The sequence below is a fragment of the Diadema antillarum genome, unplaced genomic scaffold (assembly GCF_040938485.1).
Source record: "Diadema antillarum isolate AM-2024a unplaced genomic scaffold, OU_Dant_1.0 scf00000097, whole genome shotgun sequence".
Lineage (NCBI taxonomy): Eukaryota > Metazoa > Echinodermata > Echinoidea > Diadematoida > Diadematidae > Diadema > Diadema antillarum.
The window spans coordinates 411,280-434,088 of NW_027270986.1; the positions used below are offsets into that span (position 1 = coordinate 411,280).

The following is a 22,809-nucleotide window of genomic DNA, read 5'->3' on the forward strand; positions in this document are numbered from 1 at the left end:
TAAGTATGTGAATGGTGGGAAGCATCAGTGGGTGGCAGTCACTTGCAACGGACTGCCATTCACAATTGCCCAGCAGGTTCTTAAAGAAACATTCATGTGCCAGGAGTGCAAGCAAGCCCTCTTTCCGCGGAACGCATACATCAGACACTGCCACGATCATGAACGATTCACAAACACCCCACAGGGTGATTATCTCTATGTCCGTGAATTTGATTGGCTCCTTCTGAGAATAGGACATGAGCATTTCAAGATAAATATGGTCCTGTCGTTCTTTTCACTGAACGGGAAGATATGTGTAAAGGACCTCGCCAAGTGCACGGGTTTTTGCTCACCTTCAGGAGAGTCGCAGACAAGGTCAGTAAACTAGAATGACCAGTGAAAAATGATAAAGACAAAATATTGTAATCGTAATTCAGCATTGCAATTATGTTTCTCGACTGGTGTGAAAGCAGTCTATGATATCAATGTTCAATAAAGCCTACTTCTCAGTGGCAAATACACAAATAAAAACAATATTATTTTCAAGTGGAACTATGCTTGAAATATCATAAAATGGGCAACACTCATGTTTTCAAACTACCTTGCAACTAATTTTCATGAGGTTTGTTTGTTTGTTTGTTTGTTTGTTGTTGTTGTTGTTGTTTTGTTTTTGTTTGTTTGTTTGTTTTTTTTGGGGGGGTTTGTATGTTTTTGCATAGGTCAGCCAGGATGCTTCACATTGGAAGAAGAGTCACATCAGTGCTCAAATAAGGGCAGCGATAACCAAAGGAGAAGAGCTGCGTACGGAGATGCGAATATATATCAGCCGACCTGATGACATCGACCACAGTGGTCATGACGTGGGTAAGGTAATAGTCTACACTGTACAACATTTGAAGAATTTTGTTAATAGGCTATTTAGTTTATCTGGACATTGCATATGACCTTGCATTTTTATTGCCTGATTTTAATTCCATTTGGATAATATGATGCTCATGAAGAATTTTGAAACTCGTGCAAAACTTAGCACCAATCCCAAGCACCGTACATTTGTTGACGAGAGTAAAGACTTGGATTTCGCAAAAAACTGTGGAGCAAATTTGCTATAGATCTACAAAACAAGAACATTGTACTGCCTTTTAATAGCACTTTCTGAGAACCTTGTCACTCATGCAGTCACACGGAGCAAGATTGCATGTAACATAAATTTGTCATCGTCTCCGGTAGGCAGTCACACCTATGTTCTAGATTGGCTAACTGCACAGGCAAGAAAGCCCATTTTACCGCCAGCTGGAGATTGTTTAGTAGCAGTTGACAATGACCAAGTTATAGGGAAAAGCTATCATGTGCGTACCAACAGCAAAGTAGGCCCTACTCAGCAGCATCATTACAAGTGTGTGCATTGCAGAGGATGTAGATAAGGAGAAAAACCTACAAGTACAATTTCAGGAAACACTTCGACCAGGAAACTGGCTCACTGAGGAAAACTTAGCCAAGCAGGTTGAAGGGGTTCTAAATCCAGAGAGCCACTTCAACAAGGCGGTTGATGCAACACACTACAAGGAAGCGTACCAGCTTTTGCTGCAGAGAATCACTGTGGTATCTGCTCAGCAAATTTTGAAAGGTTAGAAGTGGCATGATCACACTGATGATCAAGTAGCTGCAGAGATTCAAAAACAACAGTGGAAAGTGTGTTGGCTCCGTGGCACAGGTAATGTTAAGACCAAACAAATTTGTGTTTGCTGCTCTGCAAACTTGAACCAAAAACCTGGAGTACCCACAGAGGAGCCAATACCATCAAGACCAAAAAAACGTCACACAGAAACTCATCTGCAGGTGTCATTTTCCTACGCAGACCAGCAGGAGAGCACTGTAAATGATTCTTCATCAAGCAAAAACACTCCTCCACCTTCCAGAGTAAAAGTCAAAGCAGGGGAAACTGTGTTTGTCAACCCCAACTCTCACACCAGCCTGATAAGAGTATTCCAAGAAATTGGAAAGCAAGTTTCGATCAGTAAGTATGTGAATGGTGGGAAGCATCAGTGGGTGGCAGTCACTTGCAACGGACTGCCATTCACAATTGCCCAGCAGGTTCTTAAAGAAACATTCATGTGCCAGGAGTGCAAGCAAGCCCTCTTTCCGCGGAACGCATACATCAGACACTGCCACGATCATGAACGATTCACAAACACCCCACAGGGTGATTATCTCTATGTCCGTGAATTTGATTGGCTCCTTCTGAGAATAGGACATGGGCATTTCAAGATGAATGTGGTCTGGTCCTTCTTTTCACTGAACTAGGAGATATGTGTAAAGGACCTCGCAAAGTGCATGGGTTTTTTGCTCACCTTCAGGAGAGTCGCAGACAAGTTCAGAAAACTACAATGATCAGTGAAAAATGAAAAAGACAAAATATTGTAATTGTAATTCAGCATTGCAATTATGTTTTTCAACTGGTGTGAAAGCAGTCTACGATATCAATGTTCACAGAAGCCTACTTCTCAGTGGCAAATACACAAATTCTAATTTCCCTTCCGATAATGCATGTGACGCCAAGGAGTTTTAATAACCCTTCATTCAAATTCATGAAATTCTTCCGTCAAGACGTTTTCATTAGCGTGTTTTTGCTCAGCGACGTATGGGGGTTTCAACAACGTGGGAGCGATCTCCTGCTATGTCCGCCGTGCTCAAAGAACACTCCCTACAAAGTGGTTTCGCTGATTTGCTGAACGCGAACGTAGGTATACTGCCTAACGTCACAACTAGGGGAAATCTAAATATTGCGCGTTAGCTCGGTCCGGCCGGCGAAATGGCGAATTATGAGTGCAGGACACCCTTCTCGCAGCCTATTTTTTCGACGTTATAGACGACGAAGAGTTTATGTATCTTAGTGACATCAACAACTCAAGCAATACTATTTATAGTTGAAAAAACTCACCAAAGAGCTCTGAAAATTGGTTGAATCCATTGTGATTATAAGGCCAAACCACCTGGTTAGAGACGATGGAACCTGGATCTGAATATGTGACCCGCTACAACAAAATGATCCTAAAGTCGGGCGAGGTCGATTATTTGAAAACTGCATGACACAATTCCCTAATCTTTCTGCTTTAAATTGATATATAACACGTCTTATGAAAATAATCGGCTGCGGAGATATCGATGTTTAAAAGAGAGCATGTCAAGACGTCTGGGAAATCACTGTTTCGAGAAAAGCGCCCTAAAAGTTGTCCTTGCGACGCAATCACAATCAAGAGACACGCAAGTCAGTATTCACCTCCGGACAATAGAAGTTAAGCCCTAGCAACCCCCGAAATGCTCATTCAAACACAGCGTCGGCGGTCTCCTCACCGACCAATCAGTGACCAGGATGTCAGGAGAAGCGGCTAGGCATAGCGCAACCCGCCTGCACGCACCAGTCGACTGGGCAGTGTGCGAGCTTCACGCTTTGGTTAGCGGCAAGCAGCAAACTGACCAATGAGATCACTCTGGTCGTTGTTAGGGGCGGAGCCTACGTGTGGCGCTCAATCCAAATGTTCGAACCAGTTTCTGCTTCGTTGAAACGCCCAAAAAACATGGCCCAGAAAAACGTTATTTTTTGGTCTTTCCTTTCATCATTTTGCTTCAAAATTTCGACAGATGATAGAAGACATGTCAGACTCTAATAATATGTCAAATTCAGAAAATCGTAAGTTTTGACCAATTTTGATGCTCTAATTTCAAACTCGATTTTCACGGCTTCGACCGTGCGCGACTTTAGGACCATTTTGTTGTAGCGGGTCACATATAGAGGCTTGCAATGCATGTGTGATTCAATCATGCGTGGTGTCTACACTGCTACAAGCGTGCTGATTGGTTGTTGATTCTGTGTCCGACCTCGTTGCAACCGACAAAAATCTGGGCAAGACCCATTCAAGATTTCTATGCTATGGCAGGCTGCCCGCTGTTACTATAGTAACGTGTTGATTTTTGCGCACGGACCGCAAATTCTACGTCCATGCTGAGGATGCGAAAACCGCCTATTGCAACTGATTGACAAATTGCCCTACACATGTACATCGACATAAATAAGCACTGAATTGATCAGTGTTTTAGTAGTAGCCATGATAAAAAATATCATGGGCATATATGTACTCCAGGGATTCAAACCTACGACCTCCTGATCTCCAGACAGTCGTCATCTCCACTAGACCACCGAGCTTTCGCCCAACAGTAAGTGTTGGTTCTAACCCTTATAGCATGCAGCAGGTACTGCGTAATTATTCAAATTCATGAAATTCTTTTGTCGAGATGTTTTCATTGCAACTGATTGTCAAATTGCCCTACATCGATGTGAATAAGCTCTGAATTGATCAGTGTTTTAGAAGTAGCCATGATAATCAATTGCAATGAAAACATCTCGACGGAAGAAGTTCATGAATTTGAATAATTACGCAGCACCCGCTACATGCTACTGTATACATGCTTCATGTTAAATCCACACTATTTTTGACATACTTTGGATTACTTTCCCTGCCTTGAATGATAACTTAAAAATAAAAAAGTAAATCTTTAGCTATTTGTCATGACTTCGTGGAGGTTCCATTAATTAACTTGGAGTTGATGAAGTTTTCTAGCTGGGTGAGTTGTCTGTGTAGCTCCTCTTCATTGCCATTGTTCATGATGATGAAATCCCACTCCACACCTTCGTCCAGGCCACACTCTGTCTCGCTGTCATCGACACCTATGAGATGAAACAAAGCAGAAAAGTTTATTCTACACTGCACAACACTCTGAGATTGAAAATAACATACACGTAGCCCTACATTTAGCTACGCTGCAACTAAATTTCACAAACTATGACTTCGTGTACATTGCACTCCCATCATAACGAATATGCTTATAACAAAATTCATTGTAATTCAGGTTACAATGGCGTAAAAATTCCAGCTGCAACGTTATCCACTCTGTTTTTTTTTTTTTTTTATTGTTCATTTGAAAGGACTGCAGATTGTTACAAGTGGTACTTTTCCATCCAGTCTATGAAATTAATCAAAGAAGTTTACCATAAAACCATAAATTTTTCTGTGAACGAAACTTGCAAATTGCGCAAAGTGGCCAAGATTTTGATGAAAGTAAAATTATGCAAGCAAAAGTGCTTGTTTATAAAATGCATTGAATGCCAGTGGCGATTCGTGAAAGTTACATGCCATGCCACGCTACTGTACCTGCTTTGAAAACGTATCCCCTTGACGCTCTCACAGTCTCCTCAGCCTGAACTCTGACCAGCAGGGTCCTGCTTTCATATGTCTGCTTGAAGTAGGCCACATCAGTCTGTCGTCGTGCATCGCTTATTAGCCACACCTACAATTACAGGTGACGAGAGGAACTTGGTCCAATATAGACTTTACGGGACGACATCTATTACTAGCATTCGTCAATTAAATGTGTACAAAAATATTGATACCTGTCAGTCCAAAAGTATTCTATCACCCTGGCAATAATACGTGCCAAGCTTGGTGAAAAATTTGATGATGTGCTTTCAAGATGAAGATGAAGCTGTGAAATTAGCCCCTATTTTAATCCCCATCAGGTCCGAGGGGGCACCCTTGGATCCACCACGAACAAACTTGAAACTACAATCAACAATATATTTACTCTGAAGAAGTGAAGAAGATATTCTACAGAAGATTGTAAAGATTCCCTGATTTCATGGCTCTGCCTCCCCCTCCCTCTCCATTTGAACAAATAGATGTCCTATTACTCTAAGGAATGCCACCTGACAAGTTTGCTGGAAATCCTTCATAGGGTTTTCAAGAAGAAGCTGAACATGTAAAAATTTACCCATGACTATTACACACTATGGAAAACACATGATGGGCGCTGGATAATAAATGCCCAAGGCCAACACTGCTACACACATCCCTAACTATGCCGTGTAGCTACATCTGTATGTAGCAGACACTACTCAGGGATGTGGGTAAAAATAGTAAGAACTAATCTGTACATCAAAGAGCATGAAAATTACTATTTTTATGGCACAACTTCAGGTTTTTGCCTGATAAGTGGCATTCCTGATTGTCCACAGGCATACTTGTCAACAATGTATGGCGGAAACTCAGAAAATAAACTGTAACAATCACATCAGAACAAAAGAGGACATATTGCAACAAAAAACTTACACACTAATGGTTTCAGTGGAAAGTCTTTCCACTGAAACCATTGTACTAGTCTACCTGTCCTGTTATATCTAAGAGGTGTTTACCTTAAACTGAGATGGCACATCTTCAGTAGCAAGACGACAGAATACAGCGGGGTCCTCCAGTCTCTTCCTCTCTCCCCAGACCACCATGTCCTGCCTGTAACGCTCCTTGTACGACGATGCTGTCAGGAGCTGCTCATAGTCAAGATTGTGAATCTGTTGGGTAGAGAATGAAACATCCCTCCTGTAATGGTAAGACTTTGACAGGTTACCATACAATTATTAACAGTGGTCTGACAAACCTATAGTTTCACTTACCCTCGCGAGTGCAAATAGCATTGCTTTCCTAGAAGACCCCGCCTTACCTCAGTGCAAAGCTACATCGTACATAGTATCCATTTTTAAACCAAGGTGATGAGGGCAAACAATAAACAACACATCACAGGTTAGTTGCGCCACATACAATTCAACTTCTCTGCACCTTTGAGTGTTTTTAAAACATATATATGGTGCTATACAAATGCTGTGGATCATCATCATCCAATTCAAAACCTCCTGTTCAAAAGTCCACAGATTATCCATGAGCTCAGGGTGCTACAAATGCACTTGCATGAGAGCCCAAGGGAATTAGAACTCTCTGTCGGTTAAATCATTAGGCCCTTGACTAATGCAATCACAGGACCCTTGCCAAATACCTGTGGCGGCAAGTGAGTAAAATGTCCATTGTAGTGGCTGGACGCTTGAAAATGCAATGCTACCAACATTATAAACCAAACATTATGCACAAACAAGTGTAACTTGCTATGATGACAAGTAAAACAAGAGTGCTCCTACACCGCATTGAACCTTGCAGATTTGGGCTTAATTTCTATTTTAGCTAATGACAACTCTTAACCCGTTGAGGACGGACTGATTTTGCTACAACATGCATTTCCCATAGACACCTGCCCGAGTATACTCGGGACTCGTCCTCAACAGGTTAATGAATCAGCCAACAGGAAGGGCTGAGTGGCAAAAACTTGCACTAAATCAAAAATATATATCCAACTGAAAATAACACAGCGGATCATCATGAATTCAGACTGCAGCAACCCGATCTGCAGTACTTAGTAGGTAATGTGTACCAAAAATTATCCATCAAAACTTTCAAATACAGGTAATGCAAAACCTTGAGGAACCCAATACTATTGTATTGTCGACTAGGTTTCTTAATAGCTTACTCGTACTGTTACCTCGGCCAAGGTGGTTATGCTTTATATAGCAGTATTGGTTGTCTGTCTATAAATATAAAGTATCTCTCAAAAGGTAGAATCAGATTTCGATGAAAGACTCGGAATATGCTCACTAAAACAAAAGGGGGAAAAGAACTCAACTTAGTTTTGGACAGTGGGCCAGACCATGAACCGTTTCTACAATTTTTCTAAAACATGCATGCACTTCCATGAGGTTACTGACCCTATGACCTCGACAGAGCTTTGAATTCTCTAGGTGCTTCTTTTTGACATTCCATGGCAACCGTCTCTGAGAACAGTAAATGTCTACATATCCACACATTTATATTTGGACTGCAAGAACATTCATCCAATGTTCTCCCTTACACCCTCAATTACAAAAATTGAGTTATTCACCTTGTTGCATAAATCAGCCTAAGGGAATCTAACCGAGCACTCAAAGAACTTGATAAAGATGATTAACTGCTGCTTTTAAGACTTGGTATTGTCATGAAACCAGAATATATCTAGACTGTTACCACGGATCTATTTAGAAAGAAAGAAGGAAAGTACATACCTTGGCATACTGGCGTTTCAGAGGAGCAGAGAGAGTGAGAATCTTGCAAACGTTTTCTCCTATTCTGCAATGACAAATTTACAACATATCTACACCATTGGGAAATCATCGTATCAGTTAATTGGACTGTATTTCAATGCAGATTAATTTTCCTGGCTATTTAATTTCACTTCCGCATTTAAATGACATTCAAGAAGAGAAAGAGAGATTCATGGTGATACCATGTGCATGCAGTCTGTGAAAGGACTGTTGTTCGGCAAAAGAAGACCCTAGAAAAGGAGAGAGGATGAGGGAAGCGACATAGGGAGAGTGTATTAAAGCAAGGCAAATGGTGATGTTTGAACGACACTAAACATTCATGAATTTGTGTCAATTTGTGGGTAAAAGACAAACAATCTGATTTCCGTAGGAGACCATAAACAGCATATAAGCCCTATGGTGTATTATACCTAACTCAGTAATTTTTTTCTAAACAACTCACAAAAAATAACTTTCCCTGACGTGTCTATTTCTCTATGTTGAACCAATTCTTACACTGGACACTTTTGGACAGTTAAAGGTGTTGAGGTCTTTTTTTGAAAAAAAAAATTTTTATTGATTGCTGCTTACAAAAGTTTAGCACACTTGTAATTTGGGAAGTCTTTACTGCAGTTATAGACTAGTATCAACATTCACACTGTAGCATACTGAATAGTGAATTTAATCATTTCTGGTCCGATATGTACATGTACCTACAAATTTTATTAGAACTATGTACTTGGTGTTTCAAAAAACATTTCCCACTTTTGATTCTTGATAATTCAAAAACTTTATATCAGATAACACCGTCATTGATTTGAGTGATGCTGAATAGTGTACAATTTGGTTGAAGGTGTTTTAAATATGAAAGCATTTAAAGTTTCATGAAATCCATGATTAATTTCAGTTAGGTTCCAGACTTTGCTCTATTTTCAACCCTCTGTACAAAATTTAACTTTGCACAGGGGTCAATGGGTGTGTATGGGAGTGTGTGGTTAACACCCTGACAATGGTCCTGAACAATGGCCAGGGTTTGAATGCTTCATTATTCATTCATGAGAAATTCCACTATCACAACTAGTCTTTATTCAGCCTCTGGCAGTATCTGTGTAAAGTCAAACGCCTGTCGATACTGTCGTTGAGTCGCGTCAGTGCTCTCCCTACTTCTGAAAACAAAATTACAATGAATACCTTCTGTTCTATCGTAAACGTGGTGACAGGAAGTAAAGAAAATCAGTTAGAGTATACACTTGTGTATATGGAGCCTTAAATAAATCTACTCTGAAACAAATCGCCCCAATGATAAATGCTGCCGAACTCTTTACCAAAAATGATCTCTTTTTATCGAAAAAGCGAAAAATTTGTCGGACTATTTAATTAGTAGACAGCTGTATTAAAACTAGAAATATCACTGACGGTGATTAATACCCCCGCCCCGTGACGACAGTCTTACCCAAGGAATGATCTTTCCTTGATCTTCTGCCATTTAAATGCCGTTACCATGGCAACGCAGCTTCCGACACGTCCGAAAAATATGTCTTGCACATCTTCCCACCAAGACTATTGCGTGTGCCACATTTCATAAGCTTTTGTCAAAAACTGAGGAAGTAGTTCAATCCACAAGATCTTTCCTTGATCTTCCGCCATTAATATGCCGTTACCATGGCAACGCAGCTTCCGACACGTCCAAAAAATATGTCTTGCACATCTTCCCACCAAGACCAATGTGTGTGCCACATTTCATGAGCTTCAGTCGAATACAGAGGAAGTAGTTCAATCCACAAGATCTTTCCTTGATCTTCTGCCATTTATATGCCGTTACCATGGCAACGCAGCTTCCGACACGTCCGAAAAATATGTCTTCCACATCTTCCCACCAAGATCAAGGTGTGTGCCACATTTCATAAGCTTTGGTCAAAAAACTGAGGAAGTAGTTAAATCCGCAAGATCTTTCCTTGATCTTCTGCCATTAATATGCCGTAACCATGGCAACGTACTTTCGGGTACTGTCAAAAAATGCGTCTTGCACATCTACAACCAAAGGCACACATCTGTGCCAAGTTTCATGGAAATTGGGCAAAAACTGAGGAAGTAGTTTGCAACACAAAATTTTCCATCATTTTGGCTCATAATATGTGAGCTGTTACCATGGCAACATACTATTTGTCACTGTCAAGAAATGTGTCATGCTGACCTATATCCTAAGACAAACATTCAATATGAATTCCATGAGAATTGGAAGAACACTGATGAAGTAGTTTTGCCATGAAGCATTTTGCCCTATATTTTACCAATAACATGCCGTTACAATGGCAACACACTTTTTGCCACTGCGGAAATATGTGTCTTGCACATTAACATATTCAGATGAACATCTGTACCTAATTTCATAAAAATTGATCAAAAACTGTGGGAGGAGTTCGCAACGCAAGATTTGTACCCATTTTTGCCCATAATATGCCGTTACCATGGCAACGTACTTTTGGGTACTGTCAAAAAATATGTCTGCACATCTACAACCCAAGGCACACATCTGTGCCAAGTTTTACGGGAATCGGTTGAAAACTGAGGAAGTAGTTCGCGACGCAAGATTTGCAACGGACCGACCGCCCAACCGCCCGACCGCCCGACCACCCGACCGACTGCCCGACCGTCCACTGATTCCTATATACCCCCTTCAAACTTCGTTTGGCGGGGGTATAATGAGGAACTTTAGATCATTTATGCTCTATTTATATCCCAAATTTAGTGATATGTGAAGCAATATTTGAAAATGATTGCCAGCTGGAATGAAATGTGGTGTTTGCAAGCACTTTACCGTGCATGAATTCAGACTAGCAGTGCCCAGGGCAATCCACATGAATTATTACCTCCGCCAAGGGGGGAGGTTATGTTTTCGTTACCGTTGGTTTGTTTGTTAGCTGGTTCGTTCGTTTGTCCGTGTGCAAAATAACTCAAAAAGTAGTGAACGGATTGTAATGAAACTTGCAGGAAAGGTTGAGAGTGACACAAGTACCAAACGATTAACTTTTGGTAGTGATCCGGGAATTTGGGGGGAATTTATGAAGGATTTTTGATATTTTGGCAGGTAGGGTCAATGATCTAGGGAGTTTAGGCTGCGCGTATTTGAGGTTTGCATGCGCACACAAAAGCGTGTGCTCTAGTTTCTGCCAATTTGGTTTCTGCTAGGGTGAGTCGCGCTGTGCAGCTGAGGGTTTATGACGTAACAAAGGTTTCTATATTGGGAAATCAGGCGGCTTTCTGTACTTGGGTGGAATTCACTGATCTCAAACAAGATCAGTGCGGGTGGAAATGAGCTGCATGCTTGGCGGAGGTCTGCGCTCTCAGAGTGCTTTTCTAGTTGATTTAGCATTCATGTGACAGGGAGCGCCAGACTGACGCCTAGTCAACAGGCGGTTCAGGCATGTCCATTGTTCAGGGCCATTGTCAGCACACACTCACACACACATCATTGGTTCCTGTGCGAAGTTCAATTTTTTTACAGAGGGTTAAAATTTAACCAAAATCTGACACCTTACTTCAAAATCAATCTCAGATTTAATGAAACTGATTTATGCTTTCACGTGCAAATCACCTCCAACCAAATTGTACACTATCCACCTATTACTCATATCAATGACAGTTCTATCAAATGAATAGTTTTTGAAATATTTATGATCAAAAGTGGGAAATGTTTTTTGAAACACCTAGTACATGGCATATGATGTTCTAAGACATGATTGAAATCAAATCTGCTGCAGCAGGAATCAATGCTGTGACTTCTACTAGCCCAATGTTTGTTATCGTCTTTTTGGAAGTTTTACCTTTGGTTCAAAATGGATGTTACAAAGTCTTTGCCAGATTTGCGCTTGCCACTGAAAACAGCCACAACTGTTGGATCCGTTGACGCCGAGGCCATTTTCACTTCATGGAAAGCAGCTAAGCTCCTGCCCTGAAAGAAACAAAAGAACACACCGACTCTGATTAGTAGACCATTTTTTCATAGAAGAGCAGCCAGAGTCAGATTACAAGCCAAATACCAGTTGAGCTCAAATGCACATTACAAGCATGTCTAGCGTACCCACATCATCTTCTGCAATTAGCCAACCTCTCTGATGGAAACCTGGCATCTAATGCTCATGCGAACCTGGGAGGGCCTCATTGCTAGAAACTCATAAAATCAAATGCAAGTCCCCAAAATCATATACATGCAACTTTGCATGTAAATGCAAGTCCATTGCTGACAGGACTTGCACTTGATTTTATACACAAATACCGGTAAATCAAATGCCACTTTGCATTTAATTTTGAGCAATTTGTAAACGCAAAGTCAAAGACTCCGACCACAAACACCTTCTGATCTGGAGATTCTCCCACCCGAAACCCCTAGCAAACGGGAGACTCCAAGTTGATGTGTGCAAAGCGCGAAGTTCCTAGGGTTCTAGATGTTCTCTGGTGCTATCTAAGGCTTATTTCTTCAACATACGATAGCAATAAGTAAGAAATCCTTTCCACCGGGAGACACAGAGCCAGGGTGGGAGAACGGGAGATTTTGCAAAAATGGGCTTTCGGCGGGAGATCTCCCGTCAAAAACGGGAGAGTTGGAGTCTCTGCAAAGTTGAAAGCAACAGATCCAAAGTTGAATCTAAGTCGAACAATCGCCTAACTCAAAAGTTCTTTTCAAGTCCTTTTTTCTTTATTTCCTCTTGATTCTAATCCCTTACAAGTCAAATTTTCTTTAAGCTGAAGCTATTTTTTTCAGTCCAAATAGACTCAACCTAGGGAAGGTTGACTGTACTTGCATTTGATGTAAAGTTGCTTTGAATGGCATTATGACAAATTTCTAGCAATGGGTCCCATGCCAGAAGTGTTTAAACTGCTGTAGAAGCCAGCATGCATGCCCCGACAATTCACTATTGTAAAAGTGGAAATTTTCGCGGTGTTGAAATTTTCGCGCATTTCGCGCAACCAGAAACTAGCGCGAAAATAAAAGCACACGAATACTTTTGCTTGCCATATGTTCCAGTAGTTGACGTTTTGATTTCGCGGAATTAAAAACACGCGAAACTCTTCTAACCCCGCCGAGCGCGAAAAATTAGTTGCGTGAAAATAAGGATCCACTTTTACAGTATTCACAATTCACTACTCACAATTTGCTGGCTAATTTCAGTAGAACATGCGCCTCTGCCAGGAATACTCACAGAAGCATGGTACAGTGGGTAGCTATGAGTGAATCTCAAATTGGTAAATAGTGGTATATATAAGAAAAAAAATGGTTATTTCTGTATACACTCAGCATTGCAACTTTTCTTTTTCACCATCTTTCTTAATCAGGATCCCTTTCCTCTCTTGAGAAATTTGAATTCATGGGAATGGGATGACCCTTTGTCAGAGAATTTCAGCACCCTCAACCTCCCTTGCTGCTTGTTTCTCTTCATTGTTATTATGTCTGTACATAGAATGTGTGTGAAACAATTGTACCATCTCATGCTATCATTCCACCATCACTGCTTTGGTCACTCTATCCTGTCTTTCTCACGGTCAACCTGACACTCCTTTCTCCAGCCACTACCATGCCTCATTACCACGCATATAAACATCACCACCTGTCCATCTCACTTCCTCTGCCACCCACCCTCTTCATCCCATGACTGTAAATACTTGTACTGGACTGTGTTATATAATCAGCCATATTGGTTGCAATAAACAGTTGGCCTCTCAGACCCAAGCCAAGGAAGACGTGTACCGTCTCTCTCTCCATCTAGTCCATATCCATTCCTACATACACAAAAAATGGCGACGAGGATGTAGAACCGCTGTGTGCTCAACAGCTACTCCCTCCATTATGGAGGAAAGGGAGGAGATCGACATTGAGATCGACTAGGGCAATGAGCTGCAGAGACATTGACCATGGCCCATGCATCACAAACGGAAACCAACTATGAGCACGACTGCACACGATCAGCATGGCGAGCCTTCAAACGTACTGAGAATGGAGAAATAGACCACGATAAATCTGAGCCGGACCCTAGCTCCAGAGGACAACAGTGAACATGAACATGAGCAACGATTACGACATCGACATGCAAGAGACTTTGTGAATCAAGCAATCATCTAGCATCGCCGGATGGACATGTCGTCCACGGCCCGCGCATCATTGGAAGCATGCAGCACGGACTGACACTGACACTGACGGAGAATAATCGCGATTGGACATCGCCGGATGGACTAGCCGTCCATGGCCCGAGCATCAGCAGCATGCAGCATGGCCAGATCATCGATCAGGACAAAAAGCCGACACAGCGCGATTGAACATCGCTGAGTGGACCAGCCATCCACGGCCCGAGCACGGATCAGAGAAAATGTGCAGCATGGCCAGATACCAGATCGAACCTAATGAGACTGAAGTGAGAAAAGCGAGTGGATTACGATTTTCATCCACGGCCCAAGCATCTTAAAAACATGCAGCACGGCCAGACTGCAAGGGAAAATCACGACATCGGACTGACGACACGAGAAACAGCGTACACCATACATCGATCGGACGATCAATGACGAACACATCGCAGAGTGACGACCACAAAAAATCAGGACGACCGCGACAGACTATTTTGATTCCAAGGAGAGGATAATGATTCGACTAAGACCCGAGCGCGACTTCGGAAGCTTTGAACTTAACGACGACCAATGTGACCCGAGGACGTGAAGCGACTGAGCCTCGAACAACATGGAGGACTTCCCGAATCGCGACCACGAATGACAACCAGGAGGAATTAGAACGTAAGTGAGTGAACATGGACTGCCCCCGACTATGATTGAAAATCTGAAAACTAAGTTAGCTGTGTATATAACTTTGAGAACATAGGAGAAAACAAAGGACTGACCAAGATGGACTTGAACTTTGGAAAAAAAAAGTAGTTAGACATCGTCAAGTGAATAGTGAAAATTGAACTCTGTTATCTGCTTATTGTCTTTACTATGTTTTGCCTTTGTTGTATAAAGAGCCTCCCCGAATTCACGTCTTGATCTTTTGACTTTCCTGCTTTCACACTCACACTTCCTCTTGACTTTTCTTTTCTTTTCTTTCAACAAGGGGAGGGATATTATGTCTGTACATAGAATGTGTATGAAACAATTGTACCATCTCATGCTATCATTCCACCATCACTGCTTTGGTCACTCTATCCTGTCTTTCTCACGGTCAACCTGACACTCCTTTCTCCAGCCACTACCATGCCTCATTACCACGCATATAAACATCACCACCTGTCCATCTCACTTCCTCTGCCACCCATCCTCTTCATCCCATGACTGTAAATACTTGTACTGGACTGTGTTATATAATCAGCCATATTGGTTGCAATAAACAGTTGGCCTCTCAGACCCAAGCCAAGGAAGACGTGTACCGTCTCTCTCTCCATCTAGTCCATATCCATTCCTACATACACAAAAATTGTCATCACCCTTTCCACTACTCTTCTATCACCCCCTTTCTTTGACGATGTCCCTGTCTACTAGTACTAGGCTAATTCACAATTAACATCGAACTCCAAGCCTACTAGTAAGGTCTGATGGTATAGTGTGCGTTGGCAGGTCGTACAACTGGGTATGGTCCAAAGGTTGTATATAGTCGTGAGTCGTGTAGTGTGCGGCAGGCTTTAGTTGCCAACTCAACAGAGCTCCATCAATATTAAAGGGATGGCACAGTTTCAGTTGAGATAGGGTTCAAGGTTTTCAACATTTTTTATATAAAAATGTTTTTTTGACATTATGAGAAACCTCTTATGAAATAATAAGAGCACATAATTCAATGAGGAATTCAGTTTGATTCTTGTCTTGACATCGCTGAGATGTACATCATACCAAAGCAATCCATACATTATAAAAAGCAGGACCCACCTTTTTTATTGGATCGCTTTGATTTACCAGGCTGCAGGTAGGCCTACTAACGTTAGTACTACTACCACTGAACCGTAGACTCTACCAGAACTTTGTTTTTTGGATAGTTCAGCCTTTTCAAAACTGCCTTTCAACAAATATCCTTTGAATTCCTATTTGAACTGTATGTTTTAACATTTCCCAAAAAGTGATTTCTAAGTATCTTATAAAGGGTTTAACCACCTCTCACCTATAATTTATTCCTAGCAAGTGGTAGATCTAACAGTAACTTACAAGTTAAATTTACTGATAGTGATACTCACGTAACTCAGATAGCCCTGTTGCATAAAACCCTTACCGCTGGACTTACCGCGCATTTCTAGTGCCAAGTAAGTCTTCAAATTAGTGGTAAAACTTATAATCCTTGATGCTGATTGGCTGTGATGCCTAATTTTGACGGTAGTTACCACTGAAATTCAACGGTTAGTTTTATGCAACAGGCCAGCATTGGCAGCAACATGCACTGCACTCGGCAATAACGTTTAGGGCCTACTGAACACTCTTCACACTTCAGAACAGTGAAGTTTATTGCAATCATTTTATTATTCACGGCTATACGTCCTACGGTTGCATCGATCGTAATGACATTGCACATGTTGCAGAGAAGCTCAAACAATTGAGAACATAATTCTGCAAAGAAAATTGTCAGCAGATTGATCAATAGAGTCAATTTGAGGTATGGCCCTTCAACCCCTGCCTGGATCATTTGGATTGCTAACCGCATGGCCGCGCATGCACCATCAGCATCATACCAGTGCAGGGACTCAACAGTCGACATCAACAACATGCCCCGCGCCCGCCCGCGCCGGAGTTCGAATTGCCCTGTAAATTTACAGCACGTGCACATGCTTGCGTAAATAGTAGTAGTGCGGCTGAAACAAGGTTGGGGGCCGGGCTGAAATCAGTGCAATTGGAACGTTATTGAATCCAGTATAAGATCGCCTGGCGTTTGCCTTTATCTTACCTTCCTGCTTCACGGGATGTGAGCAAACAAAAATTCTTCCAACTTTCCCGTAACAAAGATCTTTGATGCTACCTGAGTGCTCAGTGCCCACGCGCCCGGGCATTTATGATAAATTTCAGTCCATGCATACTGTAGATGCATGCAGCTAGCTAGCTACGCACGCTGCAGTACACAGTACGAATCCAGTGTTGTGTGTCAGCTGCAATTAGAAGAGAGCCCTCTCTCGTTGTAAATGCAAGATACTAATGGCAACCTAACGTACTCTAGAACCGGTGTACTGCATACCGCATGCATGCATGTATAGTAGCATGCGTGTATCCATAGCGTATCTCATGCATGCACGTGTTTCGCTAGCTATACGTACAACGCATGTATTGATAATTCGAGAGTATTCCTCACAACGTCAGGGCGCAGAGAGTTACCCAAAATGATGATGCCAGGCAGAGCTCCCGTTTTGGTTCTCAGTAAGTATTTTTCAATAATACTTATCTTCTTAAATCTAGTCTTTTTCATCAACATATTATTATGTCAATGCGATGAATCATTTTTGTATTTCATTCCAGATCAGAACACGAAACGGGAAAGCGGAAAGCAGGTCCAGCTCGGAAATGTGGCTGCAGCGAAGGTGAGTCACGCAATGACTTTGTGTATGCATGGCATGGTGATGTACGGAGGTACAGTAGGGCATTTTCACAGTAATGGGGTCCATTTCAAAGACACTAGGTAATCTTATGTTTCCAATGTGAATAACCCACCAAACACTTTAGCACTGTATAAAGCTCACCTAGGAGAGATAACTTTGTCCAGATTTTGCTCCAAGCAGGCTATCTATCAAAATTTATTTCAAAAAACGTAAAAATAGTGAACGTATGTAACAGGTGGACAGACATTTGTGTACTAATGCATGACAGTCAAATTAAATACCTTCTATGGTAAATGAGCTTTTCTTTACTAAAACAACTGATATGGATAAGAAGATACAATATCACCCCCAAAATTTAAATTAACTGTGCACTATAGTACACTTGTAGAAAAAACGAACGTATGTAACATGTGGACAGACGTGGACGTTACATTTTTGTCCGTCCATGTTACATACGTTCAGCCTAAACTCTAGAAAAGTACCTTAATGCACAGGTAATTTGATTTCTTTGGATGATGTTATCTCTTATCATCCATATCAGTTCATTTAGTAAACAAAGGATCATTTTCCATGGAAGATACTTAATTTGACCGTCATACATTAGTACACCAATGTCTGTCCACCTGTTACATACGTTCACATGAAATTTTCATCTTCAATTTGCAGAAATAAAAAAATATATAAGTGACTCAGTTAAAGAAAAAAATATTATTCAGGAATCACTTAAAGCCATTGTATTTCATTTAGAATGTAAAGCACTGTGGATATGTCCGAAACACCAAATGTAACGTTGGGGGGTCCCATTACCTTGAAAATGCCCAGTAGGCCTTCTTCTGTGCATTCGGATTTGGGTGGTGGTCAATTTCACAGAGCACGGTAGTCTAGTCGTGACTTTGGTTGATGCCCACAATTTGTGCCTTGTACAAGCCATGGAAAAGGAACCTACACTACAGGTGTAGAGATTTGAATAAGCAAAAGTGCGTGATCAGCGATGATGATGACAATGAATGATGTACATCACAAAATTAGAAGTTGATACCACAGACGTCAGACACCTCCAGAGTAACACTCACAATTGAACTAGAAGAGTCTGCAAAGATGTACGACCAGAGACTCCAACCCAAGGTACCTTCTGATCTGGAGATTCTCCCGACTGAAACCCCGAGCAAACGGGAGACTCAAAGTTGATGTGTGCGAAGGGCGAAATTCCTAGGGTTCTAGATGCTCTCTGGTGCTATCTAAGGCTTATTTTTTCAACACACGATAGAAATATGCAAGAAATCCTTTCCAACGGGAGACAAAGAGCCAGGGCGGGAGAAATTAAATCTCAAACGGGAGAACGGGAGATTTTGCAAAAATGGGTTTTCGGCGGGAGATCTCCCGTCGAAAACGGGAGAGTTGGAGTCTCTGTACGACTTGAAGACAGATTCTTTCTAACTAACAGAACCCTAATTCGAGACTAAAGTCACACTGAAAAAGAAGAATGCAGACTACTGTAAAGCCTTCTTCGGGATGCTGTAAACTAGAACTAGAAGGTTTAGTATCTAGCTAGACCCTATTAAACGTTGATTACCCCGGTTATATGTTGCCAGACGTCACATCATGTAACGCGCGCTGCGATCGGAGATCAGCTGGGCTGGGGCAACGCATTAACTTTCATCACTCATTCCTATTTCACCTTTTTCCTTCATAAAAACACAAATAATTGTAATCCAGATGTATTTTACCATATGTAACAGGTCACAAAGCCATTTTAATGAGAGAATGTTTTTGATTTCGAGTGGATTTCAGGTGGCAGATTAAACCTTTTTCCTTTGGCTTTATAAACAAACAAATGATTGTAATCCAGATGTATTTTACCATATAGTAACAGGTCACAAAACCATTTTAATGCAAGAATGTATTTGATTTCGAATGGATTTCAGGTGGCAGATTAACAAAGTTTTTCAAACGCAATGATCAGATGCACAATGCATCCTAGATGGAATGTGTGTGCATAAACACGTGTTAATGTGGCGCGCTGTTGGCGGTGGACCAACCCGGGAGTGCATAGGATTAGGAAATACACGCAGGTGGTGACTAGGTTGTATACGGTGATTGACGTTAATGTCAGGATGTAAAATTTACTTTCGTAATTGCCTAGACCTCTAGACCTAGTAGGCCTAGTGGTACATTGTATTAAAAATAAAATGTATCCATGTAAGTAAAGGTCCTCGTAAATTCTAGAAGTCTCAAATTGCACTGTTAAGTAAAAATCATAGGCATTGCTAATGTTTAATAGAGCAAAACCACCACCCGCAGTTTTCGGACTCTTAACATTTGGCTTTTGCTGCAATATTTGTTAAAGGACAAGTCCACCTTCATAGACACGTGGATTGAGTGAAGGCAACAATATTAGTAGAACACATCATTGCAAGTTTGTGGAAAATCGGACAATCCGTTCAGAAGTTATGAATTTTTTAAGTATCTGCGCAGTCACTGTTCGGCCGTAATCTGGCAGAACTCCCTAAGTCGATTTTGGTCGATTTTCAGGTTTTGAGTGTTTTGAGTGTTTTTTCTCATGCTCTTTCAAGTGGGCCAAAAAATAAGTTGTGAATCGGTACAGAAAGTTATTTTTAGAAAGTGATTTTGGCAAAATTCCTGAGGAGAGAGGGCGATTAATCTGGCAGAACTGCGTAAGTCGAGATTCGAAATGAATTTTCCGATGTTAATCAGGCAGAACTGCGTAAGTCGACTTACGACAACGCTTGGACCAAGGTGTTCCTGCGTCCCGCACGGACATGGTATATCTTAACACGCGCGTGCGCGACCTTGGTAGTGACGAACGCGCTGCGCGTTCAGGTTAGCAGTGCCTAGCTAGCTAGCTAGCTAGCTAGACACGTCGTGCGGCTACGTGTATTGTACACGACGACAGTCACGCTAAAGCAATAACCCTCGTTACTCTTGGGGGAAATTGCCACTTTCTTTCCCTTCATAGACTGGCAGGCTTCAAAACAGGTCAATATGCGGTATGCCTTACTATTAAGTTTTGCTACAATCTAGTGTTTTTTAAGCCTAGAGCATTTCTAGATCTAACAAACGTTATAGTTTTCATCTTGTCTGACATCACGCTCCAGTCAACTTTAGGCCTACTTGGTACTGCTGCAGCACTTGTCCATGATTGTTAGTGTACGTGAAATCAATGTACTGTGCGGTAGCGTAGGTCACGCGAACAACAATATCTGTAATCCATTGACCATAGCTTCTTATTTTATTTTTCATTGTAATAAGCGGTTAGTGGGCTTGGATCTATGGGATTGATCTCGAGAAGTTTAATGAATATCTAGGATACCGTCTATAACGATGGCATTTTCGATCCAATCCTACAGACGTCAGAAATTGACCAATACTAACACTTTTACAGTTTACTTTTTAATACCGGTACCGTACCGGTACTCCCAGTAAATTGTGCAGTAGGGGCCTAGGGCCTACTACTAGTAGACTACTGGGGCCTACCGTTACTTAACTTAGGCTGAATCGCCGGTTATTCTGTCTTTACTCAGTTTTCTGTTTTTCTAGATTTGATTCGGCCAGACATTCTTGAAGTCTGTAATATGAAGAATCTAGAATCTACAGGTTAAACGCTAAATTATAAACATTTAGCCCTAGAAATAGATCTGAAACTTAGATTTAGATCTGTGTTCTATACATTACTACCAGTACTAGGGGCCTACTACTAGACATTATAGGCTATAGACTCTATAGACTTACCGTTAGTCATTATAGATAGGCATGTTAGGCTTTATGTTGTTCTTAGATCTACAACATTAGTACCTTCTAGGCCTAGATCCCCAATAAACAGTCTAGCTGTAACGCTAGATTTAGCCCCTACCTGGATATAGAGTCTAGCGTTAGATCTAGAGTCTAGACTAGAAAATCTAGAAACTAATTTTCATTGATCTACTAGTCTGTTATAATGACGCCCCAAAATAGACGTCTGGATGTTACATAGACCTAGACAATCGAGTAGACAGAGTTCGAGAGTTCTCGTACGTTTTTAATAGGCCTGCGTAGAAATAGATAGTAACGGTTAGAACACTACTACCCTAACGTTAGTACTGTAGTGACAATAAGGCCTACAGTAGGACTAGGAGTCGACACAAACGAGAACTAGGGTCTATTTTTTTTATTTTCTAATAAAGCTGTAAATAAACTTTTAGTCAGGCCTAGCTCCTAATATTCTTTAGTTTAAATAGAGTTTAGGCCTTCAGCCAAAAGGGTCTAGGCTTACTCTTACTTTGGGCATAGAGTAGGAATACTAGGATAATGATGAGATCAGTAGGCCTATCGTATGCAGATTCCTACGTACCGCTCTACTAGTACTAGTCTCTAGATGTCTAGTGTATCGTTAGGCCTGAATAGACGACGGTCTACAGTGTAGTACCTATAGTCTTGATGAACAATATAGCTTAACATCTAGAACCTAGTCTAATATTATTCTTAGTCCAAATGCAATGCTTCATGAGATCGACAATAACCCAAGCAGCAGCCAGGCTTTTGATGTAGCAGTACTTCTTGTGCCGCTAAATAATACTGAAACATGAACACAGACTGACAACATTTGGGGAAAGCAAGTTATTTTCCATATACAAATGAATGGATAAAATGAAATTAAATGTGAATCAATAATGATGACTTTATACAATACAAATATTTCAAAAAAATTGTACTCGATCTAAAATATTCATTGTTTTGACACTGCATCCGCTGAATAGTAAGAGGGTGGATGGTAAAATACGATAGACAACCCGCAGAAAATAGACCGAGATACGTAGTTCTGGTTGATAAACCACGTGTTTATCAGCCAGAACTGCGTATCTCTAGGAGATACGCAGTTCTGGCTGATAAGCACGTGGTTGACGACAAAAAGAGATACGTAGTTCTGCCTGATGAAACACGTGCTTATCAGGCAGAACTGCGTATCTCCTAGAGATACGCAGTTCTGCCTGAAAAACCCCCCGCATGGCCAAAAACTTACGCAGTTCTGGCTGATCAACCCGGGCACGTGACCAGAGATACGCAGTTCTGCCAGATTACGATCGCAAAAATTTGGCGACGATTAATCTGGCAGAACTGCGTAAGTTTTTTAAATTGGTAATTTTTACTACTTAAAAAGGTCAGATTGTCATTTTTTTGCTGGAAATAAATTCTTTAGACCAATTATGACCGAGAAAAGAGGAAAAATGCAACTCATCGTATCTCAGTTTAGAAAGGTGTAACATTGAATCTTTAAACCCAATTTCTGGCGTAATGTGTTAA

General features: G+C 41.3%; 2 protein-coding genes across 2 annotated transcripts in view; one reads left to right on the forward strand and one right to left on the reverse strand.

The window, feature by feature from the left end:
• Positions 1-4,433: 4,433 nt before the first annotated feature.
• Positions 4,434-16,991, reverse strand: LOC139718556 (phosphomevalonate kinase-like). Its single transcript, XM_071630022.1, has 6 exons — positions 16,869-16,991; positions 11,791-11,918; positions 7,949-8,012; positions 6,224-6,376; positions 5,187-5,322; positions 4,434-4,702 (listed from the first exon to the last, which is right to left on the reverse strand). Exons 2-6 carry the CDS (start codon positions 11,883-11,885, stop codon positions 4,542-4,544), a joined length of 609 nt encoding a protein of 202 aa, XP_071486123.1. The 5' UTR covers positions 11,886-11,918; positions 16,869-16,991; the 3' UTR covers positions 4,434-4,541.
• A 259-nt stretch (positions 16,992-17,250) lies between these two features.
• Positions 17,251-22,809, forward strand: part of LOC139718573 (T-complex protein 1 subunit gamma-like) — a 31,884-nt gene continuing 26,325 nt past the window's right edge. The window contains exons 1-2 of the mRNA XM_071630040.1: positions 17,251-17,332; positions 17,432-17,493. Of these exons, the coding sequence (XP_071486141.1) occupies positions 17,296-17,332; positions 17,432-17,493 (99 nt within the window). The 5' untranslated portion in view covers positions 17,251-17,295. The remainder of the gene's footprint in view (positions 17,333-17,431; positions 17,494-22,809) is intronic.

Coding starts and splice junctions, on each gene's coding strand:
- LOC139718556 (XM_071630022.1), bottom strand. CDS start 11,885: ATGGCCTCGGCGTCAACGGATCCAACAGTTGTGGCTGTTTTCAGTGGC. Junction 8,013..11,790: donor ACATCCATTTTGAACCAAAG/GTAAAACTTCCA, acceptor TTGTCATTGCAG/AATAGGAGAAAACGTTTGCA. Junction 6,377..7,948: donor TGAAACGCCAGTATGCCAAG/GTATGTACTTTC, acceptor TCTACCCAACAG/ATTCACAATCTTGACTATGA.